The sequence below is a fragment of the Stegodyphus dumicola genome, chromosome 5 (assembly GCF_044657685.1).
Source record: "Stegodyphus dumicola isolate Sdum_Otavi_A_Nest chromosome 5, ASM4465768v1".
In the NCBI taxonomy this organism is placed as follows: Eukaryota; Metazoa; Arthropoda; class Arachnida; order Araneae; family Eresidae; genus Stegodyphus; species Stegodyphus dumicola.
In genome coordinates, this window is record NC_140772.1 from 161690513 (window position 1) to 161703992 (window position 13480).

Here is a 13480-nt window from a genome sequence, read left to right on the forward strand (position 1 = left end):
ATATCGTTTATTTCTTCAAACTTTGTCATTAAATTTCTATTATTACAGAAATGAGTTGTAGCTGCAGTATCTATGACCGAATTAAATTTATCTGTGTTACCTCCTTTATCTGTAGTTGTTACATAATTTTCTACTAACATTAATTCTTTATCTTTAAACTGGCTATTTTTATCGTCTATTTTAAACTTCTGATTTTTACTTACATTTTCTTTACATTGAGCGATTAAGTGTCCAAATTTATGACATCTGAAACAAGGTCATATTCTCATATTCCCCATTTTTTTCTTAGATTTAGTTTTATTTTCAACTCTATCTTTCCCTGCATATGAACTAATAGTATTAAACACGCTTACCTTGCTGTCTTCTAAATCGGCATTTACCTGGCAAAGTCGGCTTTCTTCTCATACCAGTTCTTCAGCAATTATTTCCAATGTAAAATCTTCGTCCTTCCACCTATAGATCAACTGTACAATGCAGGAATATTCCTGGAGTAATCTCCTTATTGCCTGAAATCCTTTAAAAAGATCTGCCAAGTTGTGTCCAGCTTCAGCCAACTTCTTTGCAGTCATTCTTATCCTCGTGATAAATAATCCTAATTCTTCATTTGGGGTATATCTAATGCTAAAAAATTCATCCAGTAACTGAACTATCCTTGCTCTAGTTTTGGGTTTGCATTGCTTCTGTCGAACTTCCCATGCTTTTTTACCACTTGAGCATTCTTGTATCAGCAGCCTGAACTCAGTTTTGATTCCATAATACAGTCAAAAGTCGTTAATCCGGACTCGTCGGGACTTCGGCGATTCCGGATTATCGATTTTTCCGGATTATAGATCATCAGTTTAAATCTCGTAAGATGGCATGCAGAAATTCTAAAATTAAAAGTATGAAACCGTAATTTATGAAATAAAGAACAATTATGATCTAAAGGGTATCAAAATTTGCAAAAAGAAAAAGCTTAATATTTGTTTACTTTATTAAACATTTTTTCAATGTAAGTTGTTTAAGTTTTGCTTCGTTTCATGTGATAATACTTTCTCTTTAATTCTATTAAACAGACATAATTTCTTGTTACAAAGTTCCGCTGTTCAAGTCCTATAATTGCTGTGTCGAGAATACTGACTAATTTGTCAATCGAAATTTTTTCGTTTTCAATAACCTCTGTCACTTTCTTCGCTATCGGAAGCGAATTATAATGACGAGGAACTTGTTTTAAATGATGACATGAAATACTACATTTGACAAGGAATTATAAGCCAAATAAAATAAAAACATCTGCCCTGAAGATAAGGATAGTGCTGACAGATCAACTTCCAATTCATTACGCGCCCGCCGCGCCGTTCCCCCCGCTGAGCAGCGTGAAATTGATAAACAGATTTCGGATTTCAAAACATACTTTCGCTTTAGATCCTTTACATATTAACAAATATATATCGGAAATTCTATTTGATATAATCGAAAGTTTAAACTTACTTTTATAAAATTGCTCTTACAGTCTGCAAAAAATAATAAGCCGGATCCAATTCGAAAATTAAGGAACAACGCAATCATCAACATTAACTGAAATAGATAATTATTTAGCTTATACGTCCATTATACATAAAAAGCGCACGCGAAAACGTATTCTGCACTTACGCACACTCATATGTGCAGTCGTAAAAGGTCTTACGCGCACGCGTAAATGCCTATGCGCATGTGTCAACGTGGCGCATGCGCAGAACGTTTTTAGTTTTGAGGTCCGGATTATAGATCATTCCGAATTATGGGTGTCCGAATTAACGACTTTTGACTGTATAACGTAGTGAAGGCTCTATTCTCTCTCAATGTGAATTCCTGCTTTTCACGCCTTTTGCACTTTTATCTAATTCTTTTTCTTTGTCCTCTATGAAGCTCCAACAATTTCTATCCGGTAACAGCATTTTCATATCGACTTTCCATCGATCCCAGTTGTCATGGTTTAACAGCTCAAAATCTTCAGAAAGTAATGACATCTTCAAATAAGTGTGAGCACAACAACTTGAACAAACTTCTAAGACAGGTCAGCTCCTTTTCATGGATAATGGCTCTCTTCACCTACATTCCTTCAATGCTGAGTTGAACTGGGTAACAGGTTAGCTGTTGGCGCTGGGCCCATAACCCTGTTGGTAGTGGCATTAAAGACAAAGCATATTTTGCTTCCCTTAAATAAAGCTAAGACGAATCTAAATAAAGTTCATGCTTTATTCCGTAAATTAAAATAAGTTAACACTGTAGCCTTTACATTTAAAATCATTTGATTGAAAGAAAACTAGCATTATGCTAACTCATAATAAGACACATTCGCCGATACCGGCATACATATAATACTCGGCCAACCCGTCGATCTTGACGTCATCGGCCAATCAGCGGCAACCGCATTAGCTTACCGCCGATTGACCTCCGATCAAAATTTGCATAAGGAAAACTAAAGCCAACACTTTTTCTAATTACTGCGTGTCCTTCAACGCTTGGCGCAGTGCCAGCTTAAAGTCCGATTATGAAATACACATTGATAGGTCTCGATATACCACATGATCAGTGGAGGGTTGTTCTCTTTATGGATGAGTCCAGGTTTACCCTCCAGAGCGATAGTAGGTATTATTTGATTTGAAGAGGACATGGAACCCATTATCATTCATCAAACATTTGTGAAAGAGATGAGTACAGCGGATGTGGTGTCTGTGTTTGGGGTTGTATTTCTTTGGGTGGATGCATGGCGGCCTGCACACATCTGAGGAGACTTTCAACTTACATGTGCAACAGTTAATCAGTTTTTCATCTTACTTATCACATTTAATAATTCTGGTTTCGATCTCTTTAATTATTTCATTATCGATCTCATTACTTTGAATTTCGGAATGCTTTTTTTTTATCATTTAATTTCCAAATTTTTTTTCTTCTATTTTATTTTTTGAGATTTTAATTTGAATTTTAGAAAGTCATCTTCTTGTAAGAGATCTTGATAGCAGTTCATTAAGCCTTGGCTATTTCCATTCCAGAATCAATTTTAATAAATCTCTCAAATTAACTTGATATCCTCATTTAACAAACTTTCTCTTCTGATTATATGTACATTAAGAAGAAGAGTTAGGCATAACTTGCAATACAAAATTCATTTCTTAGCTATTAAGAATAAAGTAATTCTATTATAATCATTTATTCCACATCATGAAAACAAGACAGCTATTATTTCATAGTAATGTATGAAATATTGAAGTCGTTATATAACAAGTTCACCGTATGTCTAATTAGAACACCGGACTTGGAACAACATCAAACTCTGTCATGCACATGTAAACATAAGGTGACAATAGCACAAAAATCTTTCCCAGCAGATATCACCAAATATGTCAAATCTAAGGAAGGACAACATATCTACAAAAAATAATCGTTCATTTCAAAGCTGGAAAAATGATCGGTGGTTCACATGACTTCCCTTATCAATGCCACATCGTAAACTAACAAGATTCTCAGTATGCAGAAGAAAAGTGTTCTTTAATCCCATAACAGATTAACTTTTGGGAATTTTCTCAGTAATTCTTAAAGCAGTACAATCAGATGGTCAAAGTAAAATAAGTTTAGTGCTGAACCAAATTTAGGGGGAAATACTAAATTTCTTGTATAGTACCTTTACAAACCTTATTTCCTATTATTTTGATTACTTTGCTTACTCTAGAAGAAAAATAGTTCTTTCCATGACCTTGAATATTTTATTTTGCTCATTGATAGCTTAAAAATGGATCAGATTTCACAATCTCATAATTTTATAGAGTTAGAAAACCAGAGATTCTATATTGCTGTGAAAATGTAGTTAAATCAGACACCACTCTGATATTCTGCATAGTCTCTAGTATACCTGAAATTCTGAGAATAAATATCAGTCACTGAATGTCATATCAGTCATACGATCAGCCCACAAGCAGGCGAGCGGTAAAGTCGCTGAACACTGATAGTTTGGTCCGAGGATCGAATCCCGCGAACGGGCTGGCTGCATGGGTGTTTTCGTGGTTTTCCCCATGTGTAATGTGTATACGAGCCAGTTTCCCTTAGAAAGTCCTCCATGAAAGCATCCCTTCCCTTAGGCAGATAGCCCTAGTGTTCTTTGCCATAATTAAATAAGCCAAACTAGTCATACCATTAGCCACTGGATGAAGATGGGGATTATGTTTCATGTACATAAATTGTACCCAAATTTTGATAACCATAAGAAGGGAACTTTTAAGATACTAACTACAGTGTGAACATGTGGGTGACTTGCTGACTTTTAATAAGTATTTGCATTAATACTGTAATACTGTATTTTCTATGTAGAAGCTTTAATGTAAAATATTATTTTCTTCATCCCCCCCAGAAGAGTTTAAGAAAGCTTGATTGTAACTTTTTTTTAAAGATCAAATCATTATTGTTTTTATATGTTGTGACAGGGCCCCTAAAGATGTGGGACCAGTACCTACTCTGCCAATCCAGTACAGTATGTAACGTACTTATTCTAAAATAGAATAAGTAAGGAATTGAAAATTCAAATATTTAAAACAAAAGTATAAAAATTTGTTTTGAAATAATTATGTAGTTACTTAAAGCTAATGTAAAAAATTTTAATCCATAGAATTTCTGATAATAAATTGTTAGGTATGCAGTTTTCTTTAAATTAGAAAAATATGAAATATTCAATTAAAATGCTCATATGTATTCTATTTACCAAATTTTTAAATTATCAGTTTTATTTTCTAGTTGGTGATGATAGAGCTAGTGTAAGTTCGGGTGTGGCTGATCATGAATCATCACATGATAGTTCTGTGGTGGATGCCGAGGCAGAAGATATACGGTTACAAGCAATGGAAAGTGATGAGAGCTTTTGATTTCATATAGACTCTTACTGTTATATACCGAATGTTATCTTTTATCGGATTCCTATGGTCCCTGTACTTGTGCACCTGGTTATGTGAAATAGATCTGACTCATTTTTTTCTTTCCTCGTGTTTGATTACTTGGCAACATTGTTACTGATCATCAAATTTTCCAGTGTATTCAGTATTCATTTTTAGCATTTACTTAAGTAATATTTTCATATAAATAAGTTGATAGAAAAATGAGTTGGTTATATTCCTAATAACTGGGTTCAAGTACGTGTTGTGATATGGAATAAAAACTTGATTGACATATAATGTAAAATACATATAGCAATGCAATTTATTTGTACAGCATTTGTTATATTTTTCTTCTATTAGAATTGTGAAAATTGAGTAATTGATGCATGTCATGGGGGAAAATGAACCAAATAGTTTTGATTTTAATTGTATTATTAATTTTATTTTAACCTGAATTATGTGTATTGCATCATGTAAGAGCTATCCACATGATTCTTTTCGATAATTTTTTATGTAAATTTGTAAAAAAAAAAAAGTATTTTATTTTATATCCAGGGATTTTTTTCTGGTGTTCTGTAACACAATTAAAAATTATATTCCTTAGTTGCATGATTTGTGTAAATCTTAAATAGAAATTTCTAAAGGAAGTCAGTGAAGTATTTCATAGTGAACTTTAAATGCAAAAAATATGAAATCATTTAATGCAATTATCCTGTGAAGAATTTCAAAAAATGAGATATGTCTCCTGTATAACATTATTTTATCATTCCTATGTCTTAATCTAGATAAATGTCTGACTGTGTTAAATGTCTTGATTACAAAGCTACCTACCGAAAGAAAATTCCATAATGCAACATTTTCTTTTTATTATTTTACTTCTGCATGGCTGTAATAAAAATAGAATGAATATGTGGCTCTGTAAATGCAGCATGTCTTCTAACTTTTTGTATAACATTAATTTGCATCATAAAGATGTTTCATATCATCAAATGTACACTTCCTTTTTTATTTTTTCGCCCTCATTCTTCCATAAAATCTCCAGTTTCAGTTATTTTTTTTTTATATATGTATAAATGCATTTAAGACTGTGTTGTACAATATAAATTATTGATTTTTTTAGTATGGAGCACCTTTTTCATTTTAAAAATAAATCATTCAGAATTATAGGTGACATATTAATTTAGCTAGAATAAATTAATTATGAGTTTTTTAGTATCAAATATATGTTTAAAGAAAAAGAGTAATTGCTTTTTCTGCTAATAAATATTATAAATTTTGTTATTCATCTAACTTGGTAGGAAGCATATAGTACTGAGCATTTTGTCCATATTTAGACTCCCTTTTTATTATTATTATTATTATTATTATTATTATTATTTAGATATTCTGATGCTGAGAAAAAAACTTTGACATTCAAAACAAAGAATTATTTTCATTACATTTTGTACTATAACAATGAGCTTCAGATTTTAATTATTGATGATAAGTTTACATAATTATAAAATAATTACACTTATAATCTTGAAAATAAAAAATTTCAAATTTATTGCATGAAATATATTTTATTTAACAAATTCTCAACTAGTAGTAGTCTCTGGTTAAGAACTATCTAGTTGTTAAATAAATTTATTTCTAAAAAAGCTGTTGAGTGGTATATGCATAGGCCTAAATTATAGCAATCAACTAGCTCAGTCATGTTGTATAATCTTGAATGGTACTAATCAGTGTGTAATTCGAAAGCTTTTATAATAGTTTTTTCATTTAAGTAATATCTTTTGACAATATGAACCATGTGTCTTGTAATTAATAGAGTTTCAGAATTGCCACTCATCTCAGGAGATATTTATGGGTGGGGTGGAAGAGAGATAGAGAAACAATTAATTGAAAGTTTGTTCCACCCCTTTTAACAGTCAAAAGAATCAAACAGAGATTGTCTCATCAAATGCAGTTAATGTAGAAATCTCTGCATGTGCTCTCTCTGGCTGATAAAATTAGTATAAAGTTCTCTAGAATCCTGTACCTAATCACACTGGCACCACTATTTCAATAAACAGCTATTTATAAGTTTTCATAACAGCATTTTATGTGGTATGCTGGAAATAGTAAATAGCCTAAACATATGCTTTTTATTTTAGTACATATTTACTGCATGAGGATAAGCTTAGAAACTGGTTTTTAAATGAGTAAAAATGTCCGTAAGTCTGCTGTTAACTATTAAAGGTTAAAATAGTTTTAAAATTTCTGATTGCAAATAAAAAAATGTTATAGATATATAGAATACGTGAAAATGGTATATGGAGATGAAAATAACCCAATCATGAAATTATATTTTGAGAATATTGATCTTATTTCATCTCACTTAAACGTTTTCAAGTACGAGGCACGTTTTTAAAGTAAGTGTCGTTTTCAAATTTCAATGCAGCAGCATTGCACTCAGCATTCTGCATGGGCATGTTGTTTACCTATATTTGTTGGCGATTCACAGACGCCATTATGGAAACTTTCAGCTGTTGTAACATTTGTTGGATGGTGGGCTATCTTCTGTCATTACTGAAGATTTGGTCTAGAAAGTTGACGAACAAATGAAACAGAGCAGACCCATGATCATTTCGTCATTGTTTGATGTGTTTCCTTGGTTTCATGCACCATTGCATATAAAATTATAAGTGCATGCTTAAATTATCGAGAATTGTGCTCACACTGGGTACCAAAATTCTTGACAGGGGTTTAGGTAATACTTTAACTACAGTACAGTGAGGAAGGTTGTGATATTTTAAACCAAATTATCACACGTGACAAAACCTGGGTGGCTTACGCTGCACCAGAATTGAAGCAGCAATTGATGGAATGGCGACATGCATCATCACCCATGTGTATTGTGTTTTAGGATGGGAAGGGAGTGTTGCTTATGGATTTTTTCATCTCATGGTGACACAATAAATTCTATGACATATTGTAAGACCTTAATCAAACTGTGTCGTACAATTGAAAACAAAAGGCATGGCATGTTGAGTAGGAAGCCTTGTTTTGCTTCATGACAACGCCCGTCCACGTGCAGCTAAACGAACTCAAGATCTCATCATCCCATTTCGTTGCGAACAATTTGATCATCCTCTGTTCAATCCTGATCTAACACCCAGTGCCTGCCACTTGTTCCTGCATTTGAAGAAGCAACTGAGCCTTCTTCTCGAAAATGAACGATAATGAGATCAAAACAACTGTGTTGCAGTGAACATCATAGCACTTCACAGACTTCTATGAAGGGGGATTCAGAAACTGGTTTTTTGATACGCTATGTGCCTTAATAGTGGCAGAAAAAATGTAGAAAAAGTAGATTGAGGTATGGGTTTTTATATAAAAATAAAATTGGTGAGAAAATTGTAGATGTTCTTTTATTATTTCCAGACAGTACCTACTTTAAAACATGTCTTGTTATTACAGTTACTGTGCATTTCAGGAATAATAACACATTTATCACAATTTTGATGAAATACGATCCATTCATGTTTTATTTTTCAATTATTGTCAGAAGCTTGTTTTGTTGAGTCATAACTTCATTAAACTCCATATACTGATCTATAGTATTAGGTAATCATAGCAGGAATTCATAAGCCTGTCACTATTTTCTGAAGTTCTTAGTATCAGAATTCAAATTTTTATATTTAAACACTGAAAACAGTTTTGATAAATACACAATTAAAAAAAAAATTTCCTTGTTAAATTTTCAATTACAGTTGCAGAAGAAATTCTGCTAATGTTGATTGTCTGGTGTTATTTTATGATAATGCAGTCAGTACAAAATAAATGAAAGTTTTGAAAAAATGTTAAAATAGCATACTGATTGATTGTTTTGTAATACAGCAAATTGTAAATGAGTTGCTTTAAAAGAAATGAAATTTTTTTCCCTTATTTTAGTACTGTATCATATATCATCTGCATTTGTTAAATTGACTCCTCTCTGTGTAAAATTTTGCATAACAAGAACAATTGTAGTTTATGAGTAATAATTTTCAGTGATACATTAAAATTAATTTTCACTCCTTCCCTCCTCCACACACACACATTCGCATACAAAAATAGTTTTAAAAAATATTCTATTTTAAGAAGAAAAGTAGTCATATTTATTTATTTATATCTTCATATGTTACAGTGTATTCCTTTCTCAAAAGGAAATATTTGTTTTATACAGATTAAATGTTACTACTGACAAAAGGGAAAAAATTTTCATTCAAATTCTTCTGAAATTTTGATTTTTTTTCCTTCTAATAATTCTTTTAACTATTACATTTATTAATTTTTTTTAATAATGTTATTTTTTTCAGAATTATTTTTAAACTGAACCTTGTGTAACTTTTTTTGTACATTTATCAAGCTGCAGGATTTTTGAAAAAAGAAACGTATGAATTTCAGATAGAAAGTTAAAAGCAGGAATTATTTATTACGTATTTAATCATTTTTAGTAATTACTAAATTTGTTATTAATATAATTACATAATTACTAAATTTAGCAAACACTAAATGGTTGATTTTTGATATTTATTTGTTGATTAGAATGTTTAAACTCCTTTTGCACCACATAGTTATTACTTAAGAGGTCTGGTAAAAAAAAACACAATAGTACAGTACGAAATAAAAAAGTTACAAATTCACAGATGAAACATGATGTACCAAAAAGAAGAGAATTCTATTTTATCTTGACCAAACACATGGAGAGGGGGAAGACTTAAATTTAAAGAATTTAACTGGGATGAGTTCATTTCTTTCCTGCCATAAATTTTGCACAGTAAACAACAAATGTTTCATAATCCACATCTCTTCAGATATGAATTGAAATTACTGTGCCTGGTTAGAAATTTAGGTATTTCAAAATTGGAAAAAGAATATTTATTATTAGGTCTGTGAGTGATAGAAGGGGAAAATAATTTCATCAGAAAGGCAGTAAAAGAATTTCTGTGTAATTCATTGCACTTGGCAATTACTTTACTTCAACTTTGTTTTTTAAAAACTGACTGAGACAGTGTCGTTGTGGTGTTAACTTGAAGATTAGTAGCTTGTTTTGCCAGTCTGCCAGTATGGGCAAAGTACACGAGTGAGGATGACATCAATACGTTTAAGATCTTCAAAACTCGCATGAGAGGAAATAATTTATTAACGAAGATATTCGTAAAAGAATGTAAGGATGAAAAAAAAATCAGTGCGAATAAGAAAGTTACAATATAGCAAACGATAGATAGATATCCACTCCATTGATTCAGTAATGCATAGTAATTTGGCTTGGAAAACACCGCATTCATTGGGAAATCTAAAGAGTTTGTTTTCCAGTTCAGAATTATGATGGAAAACAACATAAGCTAGTCCAACTGAATTATTAATTTTCCTGCCATCTGTATATAACACAAAGCTGGGAAATTTATTTTCAATGGAATTGTCGTATTTTATAGTTTGAATTGGCAAACGATCAGTAAGTTGAGGAAGATCCTCAGACAACATTGTGTTGAATTATAAGTTTGCTGATGTAGTCTTTAAATTCTTTAGCATGCAAAACATGACGATCAATCAAGGGGTAACTCTGAAGTTAGAAAACAATCTTCATAACTAATAGTTTTCTGCCAATGCAAAACTTTTAGTAAAATCTAGAAGCATAGCAAACAAAAAAGACTATATCCTGCTTATAAATCATACCAATAACATTAAATATTAAACCCAAGGTATTTTAAAAGACAATTAAATCCTCTAAATATGTTTTCATATTTTTTACATAAATACATATGACTTTCCAGCAAAACTTATCATCAAGAATAATGGCTTAATATTTAATCTCATTCGCTGTTTCTATGAAAGTACAACTACTCGATTGTATAGCTGACATGCTTTCTTTTTATTATAATTTTAGATTTATTAGGATTAAGCTCAGACTTCTCTAGACCAATCTGAAATCCTATTAAGGATGTTCTGAGCTGTATTAAAAAGAATATTGGAACACTTTCCTTGAAAATATATCAGCAAAAGAAATTGTTTTATGTACCACTGACAATTTAAGAGTCATGTGAGATCATTCATAATTAAATTCCATAGTAAGGTTCAGAAATAGAGCCTCAAGGGCAATCGCATTCCAAAGTCCAGGAAGCAGAAACAAGGCTAAGGCAGAGCAATGTAGAAAATCTTGAATAAGGAGAAAAATAGTGCATGGAATGCCAGCTCTTCTTGAGAAGGGCAAGAAACCCGAGCCAAAGCATGGTCAAAATCACCTTTAGTATCAAGGAACATTAGAATTATGTATAAATTCCTCTTATCTTCATCAAATGTCTTTCAGGTGAAGGAAAGCATCATCACAGCTCTCATGAGGCATAAAATCAAACTGTGTTTGCTTAACGGTTTTTTATTATGTAGGAATCAGGTAATTTTATTAACAAACAGTTCTTTCAAGAAGGAGAACACTAATGCATCTCTAATTATCCAAATGAGGGAAGCGAAGACCGCTCTCCTTAGGGACTAAAATGACATTTGCTTCCTTCCAGCAAGGAGGAAATGAACCAAGCTTCAGACAAGTATTGGAGGTTTTTTACGAAACAAATTTAGAGCCATTCTGTGAATTTGTCTAAAATTTCATTCGAAATTTCATTTTCAAGATGAGGAGCTTTATTTTCATAGGATTTGAGGTTTATAAAATCATTCTTTTCTGAACTACTTATGCGCTGCTCGTTTCAAAATACAAAATATCTGGCAAAGGCACTGAAACAGAAGATTCAAAAATAATTGCGATTAAAAATTACCCCTGCCAAATACGACAAAGGAACTCTTCCTTCTTATATGTTCTTACTATAGGACGTTGATTAAAGACTTCAGACTGCCGAACTATTGTTACAGTTAAAAAGAAAGAAAACCACTTTTAACTGGACAGATGAGCCCAATACAGTGCTTGTGTGTGATTATGGCAAAGCCTCGAGGGCTATCTGCCTAAGGGGCGGGATGCCATCATGGAGGACTTTCTAAGGAAAACTGGCTCGTATACACGTTACACATGGAATTTATGGGAAAAATCTCGAAAAAGCCCATGCAGCCAGCCCGTTCGCGGAATTCGAACCTCGGACCTAACTACCAGTGTTTATTGCTCGGCCGCTGGTGAGCCAATACAGTGCTTGAAAAATTAAAAGGGCACTAATCGAAGCTCCGTGCTAAAATTTGCCAGGGTAAAAAACAACACAATGGCTGATGCGATATCAAGAATAAAGTTAGATGATAAAGGCAACAGACTATAAAATTCGCTATGCTGACATCAAAAATACCCGACTCACGAGAGAGAATTATAGGGATAGTGAATTTAAAAACATTTATTTTTACCTAAAGATCAGTATCATTTTGAACAGCCAGACACTACGGAAATACGATATAGAGCCGAAAATTACAAATTGATAAACGGTCTCTTATTTTATTCATTGACATTACGAAGTCATTGACAATCTCTTGTTTTGTTCTTTTATTCAGTCTCTTATTTTGTTATGATTATTTATTAAGTCTACAATTCAAAATTATGAACTTTCATTGGTCATGCCAGCGACGTTAAGGTTAAACATTTTAGTTAAATTACATGATTCGCCCATGTCTGACCACTTGAGAATCAGGAAAACAGTACAGACAAAGTAGACAGAAGTCTTGTTTTGCACCCGCTAAGTCTTTCTGCACCGATGGGAGAAAAATCAAGCATATGTGCGAAGGAAGGGGCAGTTTCGTATTTGAGGAGAGTAAAAAGGAACTTCGTACATTTTGTACGAGTTCAAAAGGCCAGGAGGAAAAGATGGGACAAAATAAAACTTTAAAATAAATGGCTCAAAAATAATAGAGGGGAAAAAAAGGGCCTATAGAAGGAGAAGAAGTAGAAAATATCCTAAAATACGATTGTGTCCATGAATGTAGTTAAAAGGAGAAGAATCTGTCTTCATTTACAATAAATAGTGTCTCACAGGTGTGTGTGTTTGGTAATAGTGAATAGATATGTTACTGGGAAAAAAATATATTGACGGTGTTAAAATGCTTCGTATCAAGGTATTTAGTATGGAATACAAAGTAATATGTATGCTTGCATCCTGAGATATCAACAAAGTATATATTAATTTAACTAAAGTAACTTATGCTATTTTCGTTCCCAACATTTTCATACATTTTTCAAAAAACAGCAGCAGACAAACAACATAGAACCATATACAATACAAGACCACAACCGCACACACACACACACACAAAAAAAAAGGATAGTGTGTGTGTGTAAATTACTGAGTATATGTATTAAAAACACAAATTAAACATAGTATTTATTAATTTAACTTTCATAATTTATTACAAGATTAATTATTTTACTCTCATAATTTATTACTAGTTAATTAATGCTAGTATAACATAATGAGGCACACTGTTATTTATATAAGCTTATAGTTCTAAGAATTTATTTAAGGCAGTGAAGAATAAACCATCCCTTACATATGGACATTTAACAGATAGCAAGGAACAGTATGAGAAAAAATCGGTGAGGTATAATATTATTTAAAGGCGAAAATATATTTAAGCGATCTAAAAAAAAAAAAAAAAAAAAGAATCCAGAA

The 13480-nt window shown here is 32.0% G+C and overlaps 1 protein-coding gene across 3 annotated transcripts in view; it reads left to right on the forward strand.

Annotated features, from left to right (window-relative positions):
- The window catches only part of Cdc27 (cell division cycle protein 27), a 179120-nt gene extending 165647 nt beyond the window's left edge, over positions 1–13473 (forward strand). For 2 of the 3 annotated variants that reach the window (XM_085817313.1, XM_085817311.1), the window contains one exon: positions 4747–13473. In XM_085817313.1, the coding sequence (XP_085673439.1) occupies positions 4747–4874 (128 nt within the window). In that variant the 3' untranslated portion in view covers positions 4875–13473. Of the gene's footprint in view, positions 1–4733 lie in introns of all 3 variants that reach the window. The other variant, XM_085817312.1, reaches the window with a different exon arrangement.
- Positions 13474–13480: the final 7 nt, after the last annotated feature.